Raw genomic sequence first — 24,916 nt, 5'->3', positions numbered from 1 at the left:
CTGGGTGTATTTTCCAATGCTTAAAAACTGGGAAGATCAATGAGCAAAACGTGCTATGCATATAGCAGAAATTCTTTGCTTTATTGTGCCATAAAATTAAAGGCTATAAAATATTGAATTTATTCAATGTGTAATCCTAAAACTTGCACTTAATTTACACTGACAATTGGAGTTCACGAATTGAATATTACAAGTAAAATAAATTAAATGTGTATTCATCAGTGTTAAAAGATTGTAGCCAAATATCTTTTGAAACAGCATTAATAACCAGGATTTATAGATTTCCTTATAAAACTAGTGATTCTTGGATGTCACCTTTGTAAATGCACCCCACTTTTGTTCATTTTAGAACAGAATATTGTAAAACTTAAGCACTAGCTCATTGTCTTTAAGTCCATCATAAAGCTGAACATGTAATGTAAAACATTTGATTTCTCATGAAATACACAGACCATCTGTCAATTATAGAGCAGGACAGTATAAAATAATGGGATTTCTACAGTATATAATATGCCTACCATCTGTCCATTATAGAGCAGGACAGAACCAAAAAATTGGATTTCTCAAGAAATATGCCTACCCTCTGTCCATTATAGAGCAGGACAGTATAAAACAATGGGATTTCTACAGTAATATGCCTACCCTCTGTCTTTTTTCGAGCAGGAGAGTATAAAGTAATGGGATTTCTACAGAAATATGCCTTCCATCTGTCCATTATAGAGCTTACCGGTAATGGTGTTAAACTTTGGATTTCTCAAGAAATATGCCTACCCTTTTTCCATTATAAAACATGATGGAATAAAACTTTGGGTTTCTCAATAAATACACCTACCTTCTGTTCATTATAGAGCAGTTTTAGAGCAGTAGAGTGTGAAATAAAAAAACTTTTTGTACCATTTTGAATTATAATGACATAACACTTAAATTTACGTAGAAAATCTGGCTGATAATTATTGAGAAAAATAGCGTTTAACTTGAAATACACTTACTCTCTGTCCATTATAGAGCAGGATGGTGTAAAACCTTGGGTTTCTAGAAAAGTCTCTTGGCACTGCCTCCACAATGCCTGGCACGTAACAAGCCCTGTTCCGCAGCTGGTTATTCACCAGGACAAGCACAAAGTCACCCACCTGGCAAAAAGAAATTGAGACAATTTTTAAAATGTAGTCAGGCTTAACCCATTTATGCCTAGTGGACTCTCCCATCCTTCTAAATTGGATCAATTTATTTCCAAAATTAGGCATGTCTAGTATATTTATTTCTATATTAAGAATATTACTTACAGAAATTCCTTTAAGCAAACAGCGCAGACCCAGATGAGACGCCCATCATGCTGCGTCTCATCTGGGTCTACGCTGTTTGCCAAGGCCTTTTTTCTAGATGCTAGGCATAAATGGTTTAATCTAAGGAAAAACTTACCTTAATTTCTTTAATTATTGCATTTTTTTTACATTTTTTCATGATAATTATAATATTTTTTAAAGGATTTTAATTTGTTAAAGTATGAGTTCAAATGAGAGACATCAACGATCAAGGTTATGTTGATATTATGCAGCTGATGTTGGTGATGATGAGGGAGATTAAGGTATGGAGAAAACATGCCTTCCATTGAACAGAATCAGAAAAAAATGCCTTCCTTGATAAGGACTCAGAGAACATTGTTTCCATGGTAAAGAATAAGAGCACAACAACAAAAAGACTTTGCAGGGCTTAATTAAGTTCAATTTATATTTTTGTTTAGTACCATTTCAAACAAGAATTGGAGGTTGATATTTACAGACTATGACAACAGGCTTTAATATAATTTTATGAAAATAATATTTCCATGCCATCCATTCAACAAAAAAAGATAATATAAGTGCAAAACACATCATACTTTCTGAACCTCAATTCTACAGAAAAAGAGACCTTAAGAGCGAAGACCATAATATCCTCATAGCATTCAGTCTACATATCACTCGACCATAAGAGCTAAGATAATTTTACCATTCTACAGATAAATAGACCAGGAACATCATATCCCTTTACCCTGTCTTCTACAGATGAAGAAATATTAATATCTAATAAAAATCATATACCCCTACAGTTCAATCTACATAATAAAGAAACCTTCAACAATGAACATCATATCCCCCTACACTTCTTCATACACATAAAGAAACTTTGAGAGCTAAAAACATCACTAAAGTTCTACACTCCGTTCAACATTTAACGAAAAAACAGTGAGAGCTAAGATCATCATGTAGTCCTACCCTGAGTTCAGGTGTTGGTATGGCCCCACCCATGGGTATGATCATCTGGGTGCGGACCTTCTGCTTGGTGGCCTTGTTGAACGAAACCATCGCATACGCCATATCAGGCGTTTTTGTAACATACCCTGCAGAGACAAGAATGTAAGATGTTATGTGAGGCGACTTACTGCCTGAATGCGGGGATGCGGATACAGTTTTTTTACCAACAATTGTTTTTCCAGACTATGGTAACATGTTACCCTTTTACTTAATGCTGATACCGGTACCCTTGGTGTTAACACTGTAGTGTTTCTATACTTTACTCCTCTTGTAATACAGTATTATACTGGGCTAGTTATGCACTTTAATGTCTGTGTAAAGAAGTTTAGGTCACTTAAAAATGTACGGTAATAGCATACTTTTTTTCTACTGATTGCTTGTGAATATTAAAAGTACATTAGGAATACAACTCTTCTAAAACAACAAAAACATGGATGCATAAAAGGTTCACTCAGGGAAGACCAGGCTAAGGCAAGTGTTTCAACAATCGTTCCAGATTATCCTTTGCAGTGCGCGCAGGCTAATCAGGGAAAACTCTTTCCTATTAAATTCAGTGTTTTTTTTTAAAGGAAGTCTCCAGTTATGATGGAAAGTCTTGCCCCTGATAAGCCTATCTTGACTGTACAAGGTAATCTAGGATAACATTTTAAGCACATGCATTAAGCACTGTTTTCCTACAGCGCTGCTCATATACAGTTTAAAATTGATCTGGATTGGATAATATCATGTGCTTCTGTTTCAACAGCATTTAAATAACATACAAAGACCACAACGACCAAATCCCTTGAGTGGTCTTTATTGACAGGTTGGACTGTAGTTATTTCTCATAAATTTCATCGGTTTAATTCACATGAAATGCTTTGATCAAAATAAAAATCTCTATATGGTAATTAAAATAAGCATTCTATTGCTTATCAACAAATGTTTGCTTCTTTAACTGTCTTACAAACACTTTTAAGAAACAATTGTTCAGAACTATTGAATATTTGTTTACAAGTTGGATAGCAAAACAATAAGATGTGATTTTGTTATTCTTAAAAATGTAATTCCGACATTATAACAAAGCCTACATTAAATGTAATACATTTTCAAGGAAAACTGTCCCTACCTGGATAATAGAGCCCATCGTTCTTGTTGCAGGCTATCACCCGCAGCCCTATCATGCTGGGGTCAAGGTCAGTGTCACCCTGGGTTGTGTCAGACTGAACTAGACTTTCATCCTCTGACAAGGTCACTTCTCCATCACGCTTCTGATTTCTCAAAGGTTTTGATTCATTTGCCCTGTGCTTCTCTATGAAGGATTTCTTCTTCTTTCTCACCTACAAGAAAAAATATAAAGTGTCTTGTTCTGATAAAACTGGGCATAATACATGTGCGTAAAGTGTCGTCCCAGATTAGCCTGTGCAGTCCGCACAGGCTAATCAGGGAAGACACTTTCCGCCTAAACTTGATTTTCGGTAAGGAGGGACTTCCTTGAAACTCAAAATACCATTAAAGTGGAAAGTGTCATCCCTGATTAGCCTGTGCAGACTGCATAGGCAAATCTGGGATGACACTTTACGCACATGAATTAAGCCCAGTTTTCTCAGAACAAGACACAAACAAGGGCTATTTGTAAAACATGCATGCCCCTCATATGTGCTCTCAGTTGTAGTGACAGCCATTTTGTAAATATGTTTTTTGTCACTGTGACCTTGACCTTTGGCCTTGTGACCTGAAAATCAATAGGGGTCATCTGCGAGTCATGATCAATGTACCTATCAAGTTTCATGATCCTAGCCATAAGCTTTCTTGAGTTATCATCAGGAAACCATTTTACTATTTCGGGTCACCGTGACCTTGACCTTTGACCTTGTGACCTGAAAATCAATAGGGGTCATCTGCCAGTCATGATCAATGTACCTATCAAGTTTCATGATCCTAGGCATAAGCGTTCTTGAGTTATCATCCTGAAACCATTTTATGATTTCGGGTCACCGTGACCGTGACCTTTGACCCAGTGACCTCAAAATCAATAGGGGTCATCTGCGAGTCATGATCAATCTACCTATCAAGTTTCATGATCCTAGGCATAAGCATTCTTGAGTTATCATCCAGAAACCATTTTACTATTTCGTGTCACCGTGACCTTGACCTTTGACCTGAAAATCAATAGGGGTCATCTGCGAGTCATGATCAATGTACCTATGAAGTTTCATGATTCTAGGCATAAGCGTTCTTGAGTTATCATCCGGAAACCATTTTACTATTTCTGGTCACCGTGACCTTGACCTTTGACCTAGTGACCTGAAAATCAATAGGGGTCATCTGCTAGTCATGGTCAATCTACCTATCAGGTTTCATGATCCTAGGCATAAGCTTTCTTGAGTTATCATCCGGAAACCATTTTACTATTTCGGGTCACCGTGACCTTGACCTTTGACCTTGTGACCTGAAAATCAATAGGGGTTATCTGCAAGTCATGATCAATCTACCTATCAAGTTTCATGATCCTAGGCATAAGCGTTCTTGAGTTATCATCCGGAAACCATTTTACTATTTCGGGTCACCGTGACCTTGACCTTTGACCTTGTGACCTGAAAATCAATAGGGGTCATCTGCGAGTCATGATCAATCTACCTATCAAGTTTCATGATCCTAGGCATAAGCGTTCTTGAGTTATCATCCGGAAACCATTTTACTATTTCTGGTCACCGTGACCTTGACCTTTGACCTAGTGACCTGAAAATCAATAGGGGTCATCTGCTAGTCATGGTCAATCTACCTATCAGGTTTCATGATCCTAGGCATAAGCGTTGTTGAGTTATCATCCGGAAACCATTTTACTATTTCAGGTCACCGTGACCTTGACCTTTGACCTAGTGACCTGAAAATCAATAGGGGTTATCTGCAAGTCATGATCAATCTACCTATCAAGTTTCATGATCCTAGGCATAAGCGTTCTTGAGTTATCATCCGGAAACCATTTTACTATTTTGGGTCACCGTGACCTTGACCTAGTGACCTGAAAATCAATAGGGGTCATCTGCGAGTCATGATCAATGTACCTATAAAGTTTCATGATCCTAGGCATAAGCGTTCTTGAATTATCATCCGGAAACCATTTTATTATTTCGGGTCTCCGTGACCGTGACCTTTGACCTAGTGACCTGAAAATCAAAAGGGGTCATCTGCGAGTCATGATCAATCTACCTATCAAGTTTCATGATCCTAGGCCTAAGCGTTCTTGAGTTATCATCCTGAAACCACCTGATGGACGGACCGACAGACCGACCGACCAACATGTGCAAAGCAATATACCCCCTCTTCTTCGAAGGGGGGCATAAAAATAAAACATGGTAATGATGATGGAAATTTTTATAGTTAAGTTTTGGAGGACAGCTAGATGTTTTACCATCACTAGCAGTTACAGTTGAGTGAAACATGAGGATGATGATGATGAAAAAGAAAAAGAAGATGGTGATCATGATGAGGAGCAGGAGAAGGAGAAGTATGCTGCCGATGATGATGATAATAATGATGCTGACAATACTGCTGCTTTTGATGATGGTAATGATTATGATGATGATGAGGAGGACAATGAAGATGGATGAAGACAACCATGATGATGATGATGATGATGATGATGATGATGATAATGATGATGATGATGATGATGATGATGATGATGATGATGATGATGATGATGATGATGATGATGATGATGATGATGAAACAACAAGGATTATGACTACAATGACAATGATGATGATGATCAGAAGAGAATGATGACAAAGACTATGACAACAATGATTATGATGAGGAGGAGGAGGACAATGAAGATGGAGGAAGACAACCATGATGATGATGATGATGATGATGATGATGATGATGATGATGATGATGATGATGATGATGATGATGATGATGATGAGACAACGAGGATTATGACTGCAATGACAATGATGATCAGAAGAGAATGATGACAAAGACTATGATTATCATGATTAATGTTATGATGCTAACACTAACATCAGGAAGTTGAAAAATTTCCCAACAAATATCAAACATAAAAAATGTTCAGAAAAAATTCACACCTTTAAATCCATTTACATTAAAGAACTGTAAGATCTATACTGGTTTTAATAGTGATATATTATTCCTTTCACAGAAATGAGAGATATTTAAGTTAACCAGCATACTTTAATGGACCGTGTAACCATGTTTACACACCAGTGAACACTGGGTTGACAGTGTCACAATCAATCAATCAGTTTGTGATGGTCCAGCCAGTGTTCACTGTTGCCAGGAGAGATGTCATACACAAACACAGCCATGTGCAATATTGATCCACAGTTTGATGTGAAGAACTTCAAGGGCTGTCATCAAACACTCACTCAACATAATTGCAAGCAATCAGGTGTGATTTCTCATCATACACATGTATAATTAAGGATTGATAAAACTTCCCTGAACAAGTAATTTACTAAGATGACACACAAACAATGCAAATAGGCGAATGACATTCTGCATGCATGCACAACATAAATAAAATGACTATACGGTCAAATTATTTCATCTTTTATCTAAAAAATTTCAACTGAGAATACATTCTATAAGAAGTCAGTTAAATAAATGAATTCAACTAAAACTTATAAAAATCTAGAAGTATAGCATTACTTTATTATATATACATGGGATTTGACATTTCTTACAAACATGTACCTTGTCAAATTAAATGCGTTCCAAAACTTTGTAACTAAGCAAGCCTTCCAAGTTTAGTTAATAATTGAATGATATAAAAATTGAGTGTCTGACCTTTTTATTACATGCTCTTAAATGAGCAAAGAAAATTAATAAGGCATTTATGTAAGCTGTTTCAATAAAAAAGCCCAAATTGACTTATGGAGCGGAAACCATTTATCTATTATATTTAGTAACAATGGCCTTTACCCCATCAGCGATCTCAAATGAAGTTTCAATGGAACACATCTATGAAAGTAGTTGCATGACAGTGGTGACAGTGGCTCAAGTTAGATTATTCAGTTCTATAACCCAATAGCTAAATTTATTCTTTAGTCATTTTGCAGAAACAATGTGTTTACCAAACGTGACCTTGACATTGACCACACCCATATGCAATCTAAAAAAGGTCTGAATACAAAGCAATGCATAAATGTATTAAATAAAATTGAACTTGTTATCGAGAAATTAAGTGGAATTTCTTACTGCAATTTTAAATCAAAGTGACCTTGTGACCTTGGTACAGGGTAGCTTTGGTATCTGAACATACAGTTTGATGAAATTATCAAAGCTTGATGAGCAGTAACCTGATTATTTATATTTTGTGTAAACCAATAAGTGTACAAATCCCTTAATTATTACAAAGTTAAACAAGACTTTTGTCAAGCAATATGGTCCCCTACCGGTGAAACTCCACCATTGTCAGATTTTGTTTATTTGTTGCCATAGAAACCAGAATTTTTGACATAGGAACAAAATGAAATGACATGCATAATCTCCATATTGCCTTCTACCCATGTTTCAAGTTTCCTGAAAAAATATGGAGAACTGAACGCAGGATCCAGAAAAGTGTGACAGACTCACTGACACACAGAACGCAAACCATAAGTCCCCCTCCGGTTTCACTAATAGGGGGCAATAAGTGTTTCCTGTCTTGGAATATGGGGTAATTAATTATCAATAATTAATTTTATAAGTTTGAATGATATTCCTCAAGCCATCCATGTGCACCATGCTTACCAAAAAACATTTACCTGCCTTTTATGTATACATCATTTACATGTATATGTAACTTTGTAAGTGTTCAAAGGTTTTTAATTTTGACAATGTTCAAGCTAGAGTTACCAAACTTGGCCTTTTGGAAATTTCAATATAGGGAATACATTTTTTTAAGTTTTAATGAAATCAATCAAGTCATTCCTGTGTAAAATAGCTTACCAAAAAACTTAAGCCTGCCTAAATAGTGAATATGTACATTTCTAAGTAAAAAATGACGCTACTTTTGACATATTTCGAACTAGAGTTACCAAACATCAAACATGGTCTATTGTGTCATGTCAATATGGGAAGTACATGTTGTAAGTTTGAATGAAATCCATCAACACATTCCTGAGAAACAAGCTTAATTTAACCCTTCCCCAATAAGAAGCAAAGTGAAAATTGCTTTTGCAACCAGCATAAAACAAGAACAGCCTGCATAAGTAACTTGCAGTCTATTCAGGTTTTATGCTGTTTGCTGCTCATCAATAACTGAGGGTTGGAAAGGAAGCCTTTAAACCTTGAATTAAGTCAGAACCCTTACAGAAATGAAAAGGAAGCGGCTGACTAGCCGCTAGGTAGCGGCTACCTAGCCGCTACCTAAAAAGGTAGCCGAAACGGGTATCCTGGAGGTAGCGAAAGTCAGCCAGTAGCGGCTAGGTTGCGGCTGAGTAGCCAAAACCTATAGCCGGTACTGGCTACCATAGCCGCTAGCGGCTACTGTAGCCAAAAGGTAGCCAGAAGCAGAAAACAGTGAAATATTTCCATTAATTTGACAAATTGTCAGCCGCTAGCGGCAACTGTAGCCAAAAAAGTAGCCGAAAACAAAACTTTGATACAATAACCTATATTAAATGAACAAATTGTCAGCCGCTAGCGGAAACTGTAGCCAAAAAGTAGCCGAAAATGTTACTTGTGTAAAATAACTTATATTAAATGAACAAAGTGTCAGACACTTGTGGCAACTGTAGTTTAAAAGTAGCAGCACAGTGTGATCTTTATCTGCAATCCAAATGTGACCTTGACCTGGGAGATATGGGTCTGGGTGTTTCGCATGGCATGTACTCTCATTATGGTGGAATTTGTTAAAAAAAAAATCCCTTGATAAATGAAAGAGTTGTGGACCAAACAAAAAACTCCTGTAACACCCTAAAACACAGTATTATGTGAAGTTGGAACAAGACATCAATTTGAGAATAAATTGTGTTTTTTTAACTGTGCATAATATGCACTTTTACATGTTGTATTTATTTAGTTAGACACATTATAATAAAAAAAGATACTTGCATATAATATAGCATCATTTAAATTGATTTTAATACAAAACTTGATTTTTTAATTTAATCCTCATGAAATAAAACAGTGTCCATGCGGCGCATGAACACGGTTTTAAAATACAGTTAAAATTATAAAAATACAATCATTTTTAATGAAAAAGTCATGAAAAAAAACAAAAATAAATTCAGATCATAAAATGAATAGTTTTGTTTGAGAAAATCACCAAAAATATGTCCATTCCCAGTTTGATGTCTTATTCCAAATTCACATAATACAGTGTTCTATGTTGATATGTGACCCCCAAGCATTACCTTGACCTTCGAGATTTGCATGACATGTCGTCTTATTATAGTGAATATTTGTGCCAAGTATTTTCAGAATCCCTTGAGGAATAAACGAGTAATGAACCAGACATTAAATATAGCCTTTAACATACCATGTTGACCTTTAACCTCCAAGTGTGACCTTAAATTTGAACATGGGAGGTCTGGGTGTTTTACATGACACATCGTCTTATTATGGTGAAATGTGTGCCATGTTATTTCAAATGAAAGAGGTGTGACCGGACATGAAATATCCAGACTATGCTTACCTTTGACCTCCAAGAGTGACCTTGACCTTGGAGATAAGGATTCAAGTTTTTGCATGACATGTCGTCACATTATGAACATTTATGCCAAGTATTTTCAAAATCTTTTAATGAATGAAGGAGTTATTGACCGGACACAGTTTGATGGACGGACGGACATACAGATGGAGCCATTACTATGTCTCGTTTTTTCTCCTAAAAGACAGGGAGACAATTATAATTCAATAGCAGCCAGATAATTGTGGGGGCAATGTGTTTCTAAACCTTGACCTTTTAAGGTTCATCAACATATGACTGTTCAATATTGCAGTAAGAAATGCCTTCATTGTCCTGTTTTCTAAGAGGAGCGGAAAGGCAGTGTCAAGGTTTTGAGACGATAGTGAATGACGCACAGGCTACGTCAATACTTTTGGTTTTCCTCTGAAAATTGTCAGGCTAAAAACATCAGAAAAGCCAGTTGCTACAATATATTTTTTTATGTACAAATATTATATTGATTCTACAAAGACATGATAGAGAAACAGCATCTAAAAGTGTCAACGTCAGAAATACACAATAGAAAATGAACACAGAGCTTTCACAATAGCTTACTATATTTAACTTTGCGGGAGTGAAATAAAGTCAAATAGATATACATTTTGTTCATTATACATTAACGGGGACAGGTAATTACACTTTCAAGTTGATGTAATTTTGTTTGCGTACCAATGTTGGCTGATTTTTTTGCTTATTATTGTGCGTATTTATTGAACATGCCAAATTTGAAAGTGTTTTCAACTTTTTCAACTCTGTTTTGGTATATTTACATGGTTTGTGTTAGTTTTAGAAGTTGAAACTTGGTCAGCAAAACTGTGACCTAGGGAATTGGAATGCATCATAAGAAAAAAAATCAATTTCAATAATTCTTTTTGTCATTTTCTGGTCATTTTGAAGACCTGCCCTTTAACATTGTATTTGTTACAACACTTTGAATAAGATGATAAGAGAATTAAATAATAAATAACACTCAGAACTGTAATTTATGAGTTTGAACATACATATAATTCAAATGAGATTCTATCTGATCTTCTGTTAATTAACAGACAAGAATTACATGACTGTATTGACACAACATCTACTTTTTCATCTCATGGCAGCAAATTAACAAATCTAGGCTTCAAGGCTATTGTTAATCAGTCTCTAAGCGATTGGGTGGTTCACACACAAAAGTCACTGCCTCATCATCTTTAGGTACCACAATATTTACACAAATTCCTAGTAAATTGTTCAAGTCTACCACATCTATTTTGTCAGTAGGTTTTATCTTGTGTATATGAGGCACTGTTATTGCAAGAGTGTTTGGAATTGATAAATCCGACAGTATGCCTGAATTAGATTCAGCAACTCGAACTAAAGCAAAATAATGTATCACCTTGTTATTTTTTTCATGTGTCACAAAGCGTTCAATGTATCCAAACTTAATTAAGCAGCTTTTTGCACAAAAGTATTTAACAGTAAAACTGTTGCGCTTCACAACTCGTGTATAGTCTTTAGAATGATACAATTCCCCACGCAATAAAACACGGCTATAAAAAGTTAAGTTCGGAACATCAAAATGGATCATTTCTATCAGCATATGCATCAATCCATCAGCTAAATGCCGTTGGTATCCCTTGCCCAGAAATTGCACATGAAAAGTTGAAATATGCTTCGAGATCTTTGCTGGTAACAGTTTTTGTGCTGCAGATTTGAAATGTTCAGGTATTTTATCAATTAGTGTTGGAAGAGTTTGAATTATATTGACAGAACTCAAAATTTGTAAATCCACATTTTGTGTTCCATGAAATAATTTGGTAATATCTCCATTTGCTGTTTCAAAATAAAAACACGAATATGCCCAAAGAGGACCTAGCTGCCGAACACAGTCTGGTAAATGTAGAAGCTGATGAATATTCAGAGTCATATATCTGCCCCCATACAATGGTTGAAATGTCATCACAAAGTACATCAACAACTGTTGAGATCTAACTATATCATTTGGTGTGACAGAAGATCCACAGAGCAAAAACACTGCTTCAACAAAACAGGCATAATGGAGATAAAAACTTTCACCCAACAACCCGTGTAATAATGGCAAGGAATAAAAAAACAACCAGGATCTTAATTCCGAAGCCTTCCAATACTTGAAATGTGAGGTTATCGATCTTGGGATCCTTGTCACAAAAGAAGGTGGCTTGATGCTAAGGAGTTTCTTATCAACTGCTTCTGAGTGGCATGAAATGGAAAAGTCCTGTTTACTTAGAGAAGTGGAAAACCAAAGCTTTATCAATAATTTTGTAACTCCCAAAAGAACACCATGCATATAGTCAATGCTTGAACTTTTAACAAAATCATAGTATTTAAATGTCATAAAAAAAGAGGGTCCCTTAATTCCATGAACAGTCTGTTTGGTGTTTACTGCTTCAATTGCATCCCTTTGACACATTTCAGGAGTTCTGTTGTTTCCAAATCCGAATAGTTTCTCTTTTTCATATGGGAAGACATGTACTGACCCTCCTCCTGGTGTTTTAAATGTCTCTCCTTTATTGCAGCACTGTAAACACGAAAATGCTCCATTGAACTGGTTCATATTCAGTAATGTGCTCTTGGCTGGAAGGTCAGCTGTTGAACATATTAAGAAAGCTTTACATAAAATATCATTTCCACAAACAGTTATATTCAAGCCTTCATCCTCAAGTTTCTTTAAATTGCTATGGATCGGTCGAAAGAATGTACCCATGAAAGGTTTTCCGTCCCCAAACCACAACCCGGCAAATAGCATGTTTTCACTTTGGCGTCGATATTTGAAAGGAAGTTCGTTAATCATAAGGAACACTGGCCAAATAGAAAATTTTGAACTTTTAAACAATGGTACGCCATCCGTGTTGAGCGTGAATGATATATTGTAGGGAAAACTATCAGAAAGAACTCCGCCTTTGCTTGACAATTTTTTGTATAATTCGCCGTCATAAATATCTTCTAAGTTGCTGGGTTTTTTCTTCTTCCTTTGAAATCGGTGTTTTAGTAGTTCTGCGAAATTAGGTCTGTTGAAGAAATTTAGCAGCTGTGATTCTAGAGGCACCTCTATGAAATATGATTTTGATTTTGAGTCTTTAATGCTTTTCCCACATAAGGTATTTGTGCACAGTTGATCGTTTTCATTAACACAAGTTAAACAATGTATACAAAAGTAATGTTTCACCAATGGTGATTTGAACCCTGCAAAGTGCTTTTTAAAGTGAAACAAACTTTTCAGTCCTGGATGTTCTTCTGCACAATGCAGACCAATGAGGACTAGCAGATCACTCAGTTGACTCCCAGATATTTCATGGGTAATGGTGTACAGAAGAATAAGTAGAAGGCTGGTTCCTACAGTCATACTGTGACCACTATAAATTGGTCTGTCTTCCAAAGGCACATCTTCTGTTGATGTATGAGTATTATCCTCGAAGTCAAAAGAGTCTCCTATCTCACAGTCAGACCCTTCATTATCTGACAGGAGTTCTGTATCCTCGCAGATTTCTGGCACTTCATCAATTATTTCATTATACGCATTAACTTCTTCCAATAATTCTTTAATAGTCTTTCCAAAGTCCAAATTCTTTTCACAATTAGAATCTTCGGCAAGTTTCTCATGTTGATGAACATTTGACTGCTCACATACTTGAGAACTTGTACTGGGCTCAGCTTCAATATTTGTGTTTGTATTTTGTAGGATTACATGCTCAGAATCGAAGGGAGTTGGCACAGTTCTAGTTGAATAAGGTGTCAGCTTTATTTTTCTGTTGTATCTCTTTGGGCGAACAGATGTGTATTTCTTCTCTGAAAGAAAACAAAGAAATTTTTGAAGAAAAAAATCACAAAAAAGCAAGAACAAAATTATAACTTGTATTCATATCAAAAACATGTTTCACGTCTTTGATATATATATAAATAATTTTAAGGAGGGTAAGTGTTGACCAAATCGGGTACAAGTTGACTAGTGGGGGTACGTGTTGACCAAAAATCGGGTACGAGTTAACCAAATTGGGTACAAGTTGACTGAAGGTACGAGTTGACTAGCTTTGTTACTGTGCATTTCAATAAAATATCTTGCGAATTACTTAAACAAGAACGTTTTAAAATAGGTATATGCTATATTATAAAATTATCTTCAAGCTTCTTTGTCAGCGTTGACATACGTCGGTGCATGCTGATGTTATGTGTTGAAGAACACTGAAATATGGCCATTACATTAATTGCCAAATGTGTAGCGCGTCTAAATTTAAATCCTTGGCGTGTGGCCAGTGAGGGAGGGGTGTGTAAACAAACGGCAAAGCTATTATTTCCTTAAAAAAAATAAAGGAAGTAAATTAACAAACCTTCAGACCCGTCTTCTCCTTGCATTTTGATATTTATTTGTTATAGAAGTCTAGGCGTATATGGTATGGCTAGCGAAATTAGTTTGCTTGTAAAAATATTCTATTTTCGATTTGTCTTCTTTGTTTGTTTTTCCAAGCGCTTGATGATGGGCGCTTTGAAATCTATTGGCCAATCAAAATCACCGAAAGCGTTACCAGAAAATTTCCGGTGCTATTTTTTTAAGTTTAACACTTTTTAGAATAATAAATGATTTTATTTCAATATATAAGTTCATAATCCGGCTAATAAGAGCTCTAAAAAGTAGTTTTACAGTCGCATTCCTTGTGTTTTTTATTTGACTGGTTTAAAACCTGAGATCAAAGACCGTCATTTGGTAAGACATTTTTAATGAACCAGTCACCGGAAATGAAAATTGAATAGGCGGAATTTGTCACTCTGGATCACAATCGCACATTCTCGGCCCTTTCCGTCAAACATCGGATAATCTGCGAGGGGTACCGAATGTCTGGATCATTGCGATTATTTCATAATAGCTCTTCCGGAGTTGGTCGATGTACCACGATTGGGAATTTGTTTGAAAGCACGGAAATTGCCGACTGCCAGCTTCCGCAACTGATTGGTCAAGAATCTGGTGGCAATTTGAATGAAATCCGCCATCTATTAACAGAAAGTTAAGTCGCAGAAGAAAAGGAAAAGATTATTTAATTTAAACTTTACGATGAATACCGTGTACTGTTGGTTTGATTGGGATGACAATACTACAACCGTCAATTCGATAAACATTATCAAAGAGCCTCGGAAACCATGGATGGAATACAAAACAGGGGAAAAAGTTCTTGCCAAGCTGCCTCAGTTCGGACTTTGGCGAGGGGTCATAGTCGAGATAAGTGGTAAGTTTTACTAGCAATGATGATTTTAAATAGAGCATACTCGATTATAAATATGCTCGATCAATTTTTGAACATTTTTATTTCTTAGAACTCAAGGTTTTGTTCGCATATTTCCAAATTTCTAGGTATTTTATTCGTAACGTAACGCCTTCGTAACAATGCATTTTCAACTTTCGGTAGTTCGTTCCTCCATATTCCTGTTCGCCGTGGGTCCGTTCTTATGTTTGCACTAAGGAATAACAATTCAGTGATATCAATGATATTTTAAGAAATATAATTTTAAAAAGTAACAACAACAAATTAACAGATAAGGAAACTATCAAGTCAGCTTCTAGTCATTAAAATGGCACATGGATGGCTTATATGGCTATATTTTCTGAAAATGTATACATTTAAAATTGACTTATTAAATGATTTGTAACCATGTCACCATTTGTTATCATTTTGTTTTAGAAACCTGTATAAAAAGTATTTAAATCTTTATGTTTTTATTCTGTTGTCAAGTAGTTACAATAATTTAAGTTGCATTATAAATTCTGTTATTTATACATTAATTATTATGAACATGCGCATAGCCGGTTTCTCGTATACATTTCATTCATAAATATTTTACTACTAGTACTAGGATTTTCCCACGTCACGCAGTGTCCCAGGGACAACTTAATTATTATAATTAGTAAAGTATATTTTGCAAGAGGGATGCTGTCCACTATCCCTGGCAGGAAACAGCTGGTTTGCAAGTATTTTGTAATGCAGTAAGAGACTCTTCATGATAAGTTGTTTTTGTATTACAGAGTCAAAGAAGGACTTAGTGCAGAAAATGACCACACGACAGAAAAATGCTGCTGCTCTGGTATCAAATGATGATGTCCAGAATGAGGCTGATGACGATGACAATGGTGATACGCTTTTTAAAATACATATTCTTTGACCATAATTAATAAAACACCAAGAGCATTTTACAAGAAATGTTTATGCTTCTTTAGATTTGGCACAACCCAAGCACTTTGTGACCCCTTTTTCTCTCATCATACATATGCCCTTTAAAATGACACGTTACACTTTTGGACCTACTAAGTGGTTCCTTAGCAGTCCTTAGTGGTACTAAGCAGTCCTTAGTGGTCCTTTGTGGTACTTAGCGGTCCTTAGTGGTATTTAGTATGACCGTTGAAATCGCAACATTAGGCTGCAGCAATAAAAAAAACAAATGTAAAATAAGTAGCCGGGCCGTATGTGTCTGGCAATAAAATATTAATTCTGGCACGATATATCAAGCCCTAGTAAAATCGTGCTGCCTCAAAGTCAACAGAAGTAAATTTATTAAAATATTATGAGTAAACAATCATAATTCTAAATATATTTTTGCTTGTCTCACAGGAACCAATGAAGACAATCTGGCGCAGAAGATAACGAGCGATTTTGGGGTTCTGAAAAATAAGATTCCAGAAGAAAACAAACGCAAACCAAAGAGGAAAATAATGGATGACTTTGTTGAGTCAGAGGAACATGGTAAGTGTACATATCAATTTCCAGGGCTTTAATTTACATTTAAATAGCACGACCAAAATTCCAATTTGGGGTAAAACGACATAGTTTTCAGGCTTTGGTGAATGAAAAATGACAACTGCATGTTTTTTAAAGGTAATTCGGCCCCTACAAAGAAGGGTTTTTGGCCCTGCAAAGACCGCACATAATCATTAAAAAAAATAAAAATATTTGACTTATTTCTATCTTCAACTTGTTATATTAAAGTTAAATATATATGAAATAACAATTTTATTAAGTAAAATTGCTGTTTTTGCATCAAAATGAGATTTCAGACGCTCCTTAAAAAAATGTGTGTTTTCCCTAACGCTTCATACCCATCAAAATCACCACAAAGCCATTTTTTTCAGTCAGTTTCCATAAATATCTTTGCTGACCCCAATTTTTATACATGTGCATTATATATGCATTTACATAAGTAAAAAATTCAACCTACCTATGGTACACCTCACCTTAACAAACTTGGGAAGCGATACAGCAAACAAACAATTTTTAAATGACAGTTTTATTCATCTATTCAAGTAATTGAAAATTGAACATTGAAATTACCCTTACGCCTGATTCTTCATATTATAATATTATAAATTCCAAAAACAAGTGAAAAAATCCATATTGGGTAAAGAGTGGCATATGTTACATACATATGGTTTTTATCTATTTCTCACAGTGACACTGTCACTTTGCATGATGTTTTTACTATTAATTACTTTGTTATATGAGTTCTTAATATTTACTTGTTTTAGTATGCATGCCTAAATTCCATTCTAATGTTTTTTCTGTTAGTGTCGACCAAGACAGGTAAAAGCACCTCTAAGGGGAAGGTCACTAAAGTGAAAGATACAGCACGTATTGGTGAAGAAAAGCCTGGGAAAGAAAAAACAGAGAAAAAGAAAACAGACAAAGAGGGTAGGTCAATCCTTTAAAAAAAAAGTGGGACGTGCAGGATCACCAGACAAACTTCTTTAATTTGAGTAAAAAAGATAAATTAAATTCATGCATTGGAACTTGGATTGGTAACTTGGCATTTATAAAAGTTTTTGAAAATGTCAATTCCGCTAAGGCAAGCAATGAAGTAAAAATGCAGACAAAGTTTCACTGATTTGGGTCATGATTGAGAGATAGCAAAAAAAGCAACATCATGATCACCCAAACCCACTAGCAACATCTTTCTTAACACTAGAAGTATTGGGAGTCATTGATCCCGAAGGACCAGAAAAAACATAATTATAATAACAACACTGAAAACTTGGGTCTCTGACTCAAGATTTTCACTACCTTTGGTAGAAGAAGAGCAGATGACTCTGTTACACTTATTTTCTCTGTATTGATTTTAATAATTATTTATATATTTATAATGAAGCATTTATAATGTAAAATTTAACTAAATAAATAAATTATCTTTTATAGAACTGTAACATTTTTAAAGTTACTTATTTATATTTTACACATAAATTGAGTTGCCTTATGCACCAATTTTTTCTAACATTTATTACATGTTACTTTGTATATATATATACACATAAATGTGCATACGGTGTAGTACACTGCATACTGTATTGGATTTACTTACAGAGGTCATCAAGGAAAGGAAAGAAAAAGAAAATAGCAGAATGGCGACTATGACTAACTGTGCATCCTTCATACTGGACACAATAGCATGCTCCCAAACAGTAAGTACTAACAATGAAGTTCAAGTAGCAAGTAACAAGCACGCTGAAATTTCTGCAATGCATGATGACACTCACAGTGACCAATCAGATTCTTACAGTAAGACTCACTTGCATGCTGACAGGAACATAATGCATGATACTGGTAAACAGCAAGCCTCCCCTTTAACTGCATCCCCTGTTTTGGTTCCACCTCAAAAAGACTACCTTAAGAGTATCCATTCACCGCAACCAATGTATCCCCCATTCTCTTTTATGCCTTCTCCGCATGCATACTCCCAAATACCGTATTACTCGCATCTTGATAATCAATACCCCTTCCAAGAGTCTTACCCTTTCTACAATAAAAGCAGTTCCTTTAATAGTTCCTTGCCTCCATTTTCCACCAATCCTGTATCTTCCCCTCAACCGACGCCAAACCCTGAAACTAATGCTCCATCAACCAAAGAACTGAACACAGGCAGCTTAATTAAAGACAGTTTGTCTGTGGCAGAATATGACACATATGGCACCTGCCAGGAGTGTGTCCTGAAAGACACACAGCTAGAGTCCTTGACTGAGGCTAATGAAAAGGCACAAACTGACATTCAAGCACTTCATCAACGAATCAGGGAGTTGGAGGGGGAAATAGGTTGGTGTTAATAAGTTAGTTCATTGTGTCTTTAAAAGTTATGTTGAACTAGAATATTAAAAATTAATGTAATTTGGCGACTTCCAGCTTTAATATTTTTGGATGAATACCAAAGAGAGATCTGAATTTTAAAGAACAGGCTGGCTGCCTTTAAGGCTGAAAAATCATCAAATGAAACAAAATTGTCAGACATGTCCTTCGTACTAACAGCTTTCCCAAAGTCTACCGTACTTAATATCAGACATGAGATAGAAAATTGGCGGAACAATCAACCTGCGTAAGGTCGAAAGCAAGCTGCCTTCCTCTCGTGACAGTCAGCTACTCTGCCATTTTTATTATTTGATACCACAATTGACTGTAGTGGGGGAAAAGTTGACAAGCTTATGATATGGTTTACACACATTTTTAAAAATTGGCAAGTAAATAGGCTGATCTTATCTTAGACAAAGAATATATCAGTATATAAGTTACACACAGCTTTAAGGGTAACAGTAAAAATACCAGACTATATATATATTTTTATGGAAAATAATGTTACCTGAGGCGCAACTAAGTGTTACAGTGCTTTTCTGAGAGCTTATATTTTGACTGTTACCTGTTAATTAAGGTATAATTTTATTTTTTTAATAACCTGAAAAACAATCAAGTACTGAAAGTTCATTACAACCCCTTAGTACTGGAGTATGCAAAAGGGAAAAAATACATAGGCCCAAAACACCCAAAAATGTGTACCCATAGACGACAACCCTGTATAAGGCAATAAGGCCTTCAGTGGTGTGAACTATTTCTTACAAAATAAATTGATTTTTTTAATATATTTTTGATGTGAGAAAAAGGCGGATGTCACCTGTACTAACTTTGATTTTATAGCAAACATTAGACAAAGCCGTCAGGAGGAAAGTCATCGGAGACATGAGGAGCCTGTAAATCACTACAGTCCAGCCAGAGGTCCCCAAATAGAGCTGTGCAGATTTGTAAGTACATACATTTCAGACTTCCTGTGATTGGAGAATATTTTTAAATTATCAACACTTTTAAAGGGGCTATAACCCAAATTTATGTCATTTTTTTGTTTTAACCAGGTTTGAAGACTTTCCCCAAAATGGCAAAAATATGCTTATATTATGCCCCCAAAAAGAACATGATTTTTTAAGCTCCTTGTAGAAGTCAAACCTGCACCCGTCATATCAGTAAAACAAAGCTAAATGCCTTCGACCACTCAGCCACCACGGCAGTTGTATATGGAAGGTACACATTTTCAATATAAAGTAGAGATTTATAGTGTAACTGTCGGGCCTCGACACTTCTAGTGTCCTGAGATCAAGAGACCCCAAATTTTGGTGAGGGATACCAGTTTTTGGACTTAATGTAAGCACTAACTTTATTAGTAAAATTATATCTTAGTAAAAGTAATGTGCTTGTTAATTTTTAGGAAAATGTTCCACTAGAGCAGACCCCGCCAGCTGATATGATGAGGCTGGCAGATGGGGAGCTCCTCTGTGTGCCAAACACCTGGATGAGCAGGATCCTTGCCATATCTAGGGGGAAGGGGCCGGCTTTTCGATTAAAGAAAATGATCGATGGCTTTTTCGAACCTGAAGACGTGCAAGGAAGGAAGGCCAAGGAGTTGGGAAACAGCCATCCGATTATGAGAGCCATCAAATGTAATTATCTTTATAACTTTTTTAAACTTAATTTTCCAAACATTCTTTGTGATAGTTCAATCAATGACATTCTGAACTTTTATAAGAGTATATTGCAGTGATTTTTTTACATGCAAGACCAGGGTCCTGGACTCACAAAAACTAATTTTGAAGAATGCTTAATACCTTGATAAAGAATGCTTAATTCCTTGATTTTAATCAGTACCCTGGTTTTCAACAATAACCAGTGTAAATAAGCCAAATTCCTGGAACTTGTTCGTTGAAGTTTTTCTAGACTTAGAACTGTTTTAAGAGAAAACAGGGGCCTCTCTGTTGGGCAGTGGTTAAGGTTGCAAACTAGGACCACTCCTCACCACTGAGGGTTCAGTCCTCCCTTGGGGTTTAAATCTCGTGTGAGGATGCCATCAAGCTAACTTGCGGAAGGTCGATAGTTCTACCCATGACAGTTACGCTTTTATGGAATTTTTCGTTTAAATGATGTTTCTTAGGGAAAATGCAGTTTAGGCAGAAAGTGTCGTCCCGGATTAGCCTGTGGGGACTGCACAGGCTAATCTGGGATGACAATTTACGCACGAGCATTTTTCCCAGTTTTCTCAGAACATGCATGGTGTCCGCTCTCTAATCAAAGTTGTTTTCATCCGATCTTCTCCAAATTCGGTCACAAGTTGTGTCAAGATGATATCGAGGTTAAGTTCAAATATGGGTCATGCCGGGTCAAAAACTAGTCATGAGGTCACTTACTGCATTTCAAGCATTAAGCATGGTGTCCTTTAAACAGGCATATCATGTGACAGTTTGGCACTCTTGTTTTTTAATGTTTTCTTTATTATAGTGTATGCCTTCCAAGAGCTGAAAATGAAGGAAACAACTTTTATCCACGAGCTGAACAGCAAGCTGAACAGCTTCAGAAGAGTTATTAATCTGAAAAGGAATGAAAAAAGAGACTGAAGTGAACTTTATTTTGATGTTTGAATTTAAACATTTGCTGGAACACTTATTTGTAATGGCTGTACGTGTTATAAATGGTTGGAATGACACTCTGCAGTATGTGTCGTGACTGTTTTTTATGGGTATTAGTTCTGATACCATATTTGCCTTATATTTGGAATTAAAAATGTGTTTAATTTGAAAAATTTGTTAATTATCTGTTTGCAGTTTTAAATTACCCCAGTTGCTATTATTGTTACCATGTACTCTAGGTAGCTCTATTTATAGACAAAAAAAGTAGCCGCTACTAGGTAGCAGGAAGGTAGCCGCTACTAGGTAGCCAGAAAAGGTAGCCGCTACAAAGCCAGAAAAGGTAGCCGAAAGGAAGCCGCTACATAGCCGCTACTAAGTAGCCGGAAAGCTAATTTGCATACGAAAAACTACCTAGCCGCTACTCAGCCGCTACTAGGTAGCCAGAAAAGGTAGCCGCTACAAAGCCAGAAAAGGTAGCCAGAAAAGGTAGCCGCTACATAGCCGCTACTAAGTAGCCGGAAAGCTAATTTGCATACGAAAAACAACCTAGCCGCTACTCAGCCGCTACAGGTAGCGGCTGAGTAGCCGCTATGTTGCAGCTTGGTAGCCGCTATAGGTAGCCAGAGGCCTCATATTTCTGTAAGGGAAGGTATTTTATTAAATGTAATTTTCTATGCGACTACAAATGTGTCAAAATACGTATCTTAGTGGTAAAGGGTAAAAAACTTTAACCTATCTAGGACACTGATGCAAAAAGTCAAGTTAAACAGCAAATGGGAATTTGTTCAACACATTTGATCAAATATAAAATAATAGAATAATTATAACAAATAAACTACTTGTGATTGAATAACTCACTTTTCTGTAGCTTGTATACTGTATTTCTGGCCACACTTGTGAGAGCTAGTCACTTTAAAAAGGTAAAATTATGTCAATCAAATTGACTTTTTTTATCAATTTATTTGGTGAGAATTTGTTTAGAAATAATTAAAATATATAATTAACAGAGATAATTCTCCCATAATCTGAAAGCAATTCAAAAGCAATGATGTGGACTAACATTTAATTGTGGCAATGTTTGCATTAATCTTCCATTTTGGCAGGACAAAAGATAACAAATCAATAAATGCAAAGATTGTTTGCAAAATCAATTTGGCTAAAACAAGTGCATTACTTGGGGCCTAAATTTATGATTGTTTCTTAATAAGTTTATATATTGGATTAAATGTGTACATCAATGCATCATTATTGGCGTCGCTCTGGAGAGCGGCGACTAGTATGTAATGCATTTTTGTTTCGCTTATGGGAGGAGAAGTTATTTTTCGGATCAATGTATATATTTTTATTTTAAGAATATCTTGCATAGTGGTGATTTTTTGTGTAAATAAGTACTGCATTGTGCCTATTACATTTATTACAACATTTATTGCAAATAATGCAAAGCTAATTGTTTTAAATAATAACTGATCCACAACTGATTACAGGGGAAAGATCACAGGGACTGGGCAAATACACAAAACTTTCTGGTTTTGTATAAAAACAAAACATAATCAAAATATAATTATTTTGTGGTTTTTCTAATTTGCTTATTTAGTGGAGAATCAATGTAGTACGATATTTGACGACCTATCACGCAAGCAAGTTTATTGGAACGAAAATGTACAATGTATTAGTTTATTAATAGACATATAATAACGATCGCTATACACAACTTCACCAAATAGCAGTACATAAATGATGTCAGCCAGAGTAGCTCAGTTGGGAGAGCGTTAGACTGAAGTTGTTCACGCAACAATCATCTAAAGGCCCCCAGTTCAATCCCGAGTTCCGGAACAAAAGGAACAGTTCTGCGGCTAACAATTTTTTTCAGTCAGGTTAATAAATACAATAAAGCTTTATTTTATGCAGACTTTTTAAAATCCATTTTACTACAATTGGACATTTTTATTGAAATTAATGGATGCCGGGTGGTGACAACGTTGATTAAAATTTCTTATATAACTTAAATATCTTATAAAAAATACATGTGTTTTTATATAAACAAATAAATGCAAACAACACATCTATTATCCATGTATTTTTATGGTTGTCTATCATAGGCCCTAAGTACTATCCCTACCACATATAGAGCGCGAAGCGTGACGCGTATTATTGATTGTAACAATGAGTTGTGATAAAGGAAGCAGCAGCTTATCAAGGAGGAGCTGTGTCCCAGCAACCCGTTTCCCTAGAGTCAAGCACTCCTCAAGGTTTTTTATTAAGAACCACATATAGAGCGCAAGCGCAACACGTATTACTATCCAGGTGGTATGGGCCCTTTAGCATTATCCGACCATTACGTCCATAGCAGGGATCATATTTTTGTTGGTTTTGTCGGTCCTAGACCGATTGAGGTCATGAAAGACCGATTGAAAATCCACAACAGTCGGTCTGATTCTGTTTGCTAAAATTCCCATGTCATGAAATTGATTACACAGTGCACACCCTAATTACATTCTTATCTCGAATTCTAAGAAAGATAACTATGGACTCCATAGTTATCTTTCTTAGAATTTGAGAAATTTTGAAATCGTTGTTTGAAGTCCAAAATTTTCATCCGATTGTTCCCGAACTTGCACCGTTTTTTTTATCAATGAGAACCGAACCCAAACTCTATATGAGCAATATCAGACCATAAGTCCAGAATTATGTCATATTGAATTTAAAAATAAAAGTAAAAAACTGCTTGGTTAGGTGATTATGTCAACATTTTTCATCAGATTCTTTCCAAACTTACAGTGTCTTCATATAATTGAGCATTTTTACTTCATTTAAAATGAGAAACATCGAGACAATAAGTCCAGAATTTTTTTCTATTAAATTTGACAAAATAAACAATTTCCACTTGTTTAAAAGATTTCACAACTTTCGTCTGAATCTTTCCAAACTTGATGAGTGTTTTTATATCAGTATTACTTGAACCCTATTGAAAATGATGAATATCGGAGCAATAAATCTTTTATGATCTTTTACTGAATTTCAAAGTATTGTGAAATGCAGCTTCTTTATGAAATTTACAGTTTTTATTCAATTTTTTTTTCCAAACTTTTACAGAGTTTTCATATCAATGTGTACTCAACCCCTATCGTAAATGAGCAACGTAAGAATAAGTTCAGAATCATCTCCCCTTGAAGTTGAGAAAAATATGAAATTAGGCTTACAAGATGAAGCAGATTTTTTAAAACCTACACAGTTCTGTTCCATTAATTAATTTGCACACGG

General features: G+C 35.6%; 3 protein-coding genes across 4 annotated transcripts in view; 1 reads left to right on the top strand and 2 right to left on the bottom strand.

Annotated features, from left to right (window-relative positions):
• Positions 1-24,916, bottom strand: part of LOC127878729 (von Willebrand factor A domain-containing protein 3B-like) — a 112,921-nt gene that overhangs the window by 22,484 nt on the left and 65,521 nt on the right. The window contains exons 25-27 of the mRNA XM_052425257.1: positions 3,400-3,610; positions 2,253-2,377; positions 990-1,130 (exon numbers count right to left, since the gene is read on the bottom strand). Coding sequence (XP_052281217.1) covers positions 990-1,130; positions 2,253-2,377; positions 3,400-3,610 — 477 coding nt within the window. The remainder of the gene's footprint in view (positions 1-989; positions 1,131-2,252; positions 2,378-3,399; positions 3,611-24,916) is intronic.
• LOC127879414 (uncharacterized) lies at positions 10,376-14,458 on the bottom strand. Its single transcript, XM_052426224.1, has 2 exons — positions 14,298-14,458; positions 10,376-13,758 (listed from the first exon to the last, which is right to left on the bottom strand). The coding sequence occupies exons 1-2, from the start codon at positions 14,320-14,322 to the stop codon at positions 11,087-11,089; spliced, it is 2,697 nt and encodes an 898-aa protein (XP_052282184.1). The 5' UTR covers positions 14,323-14,458; the 3' UTR covers positions 10,376-11,086.
• Positions 14,806-22,295, top strand: LOC127879428 (uncharacterized). 2 transcript variants are annotated; one of them, XM_052426256.1, is made up of 8 exons: positions 14,806-15,188; positions 15,983-16,087; positions 16,566-16,697; positions 17,517-17,639; positions 18,306-18,403; positions 19,902-20,005; positions 20,464-20,695; positions 21,528-21,800. In XM_052426256.1, exons 1-6 carry the CDS (start codon positions 15,017-15,019, stop codon positions 19,956-19,958), a joined length of 687 nt encoding a protein of 228 aa, XP_052282216.1. In that variant the 5' UTR covers positions 14,806-15,016; the 3' UTR covers positions 19,959-20,005; positions 20,464-20,695; positions 21,528-21,800. The 2 variants fall into 2 exon arrangements, with proteins under 2 accessions (XP_052282216.1, XP_052282215.1); XM_052426255.1 differs by lacking the exons at positions 14,806-15,188; positions 15,983-16,087; positions 16,566-16,697; positions 17,517-17,639; positions 18,306-18,403 and adding an exon at positions 18,451-19,031 and having other exon boundaries at positions 21,528-22,295.

The sequence above is a fragment of the Dreissena polymorpha genome, chromosome 4 (assembly GCF_020536995.1).
Source record: "Dreissena polymorpha isolate Duluth1 chromosome 4, UMN_Dpol_1.0, whole genome shotgun sequence".
NCBI lineage: Eukaryota > Metazoa > Mollusca > Bivalvia > Myida > Dreissenidae > Dreissena > Dreissena polymorpha.
This window is presented reverse-complemented; position numbering and strand designations above follow the sequence as displayed.

Bases quoted from the DNA above. Each gene is read 5' to 3' on its own strand.
- LOC127879414 (XM_052426224.1), bottom strand. From the start codon at position 14,322: ATGCAAGGAGAAGACGGGTCTGAAG. The intron at 13,759-14,297 runs GTTTGTTAATTT...GTTTTCTTTCAG, and splicing joins AGGAGAAGACGGGTCTGAAG to AGAAGAAATACACATCTGTT.
- LOC127879428 (XM_052426255.1), top strand. From the start codon at position 18,461: ATGCATGATGACACTCACAGTGACCAATCAGATTCTTACAGTAAGACT. The intron at 20,006-20,463 runs GTAAGTACATAC...GTTAATTTTTAG, and splicing joins AAATAGAGCTGTGCAGATTT to GAAAATGTTCCACTAGAGCA. The intron at 20,696-21,527 runs GTAATTATCTTT...TCTTTATTATAG, and splicing joins GATTATGAGAGCCATCAAAT to TGTATGCCTTCCAAGAGCTG.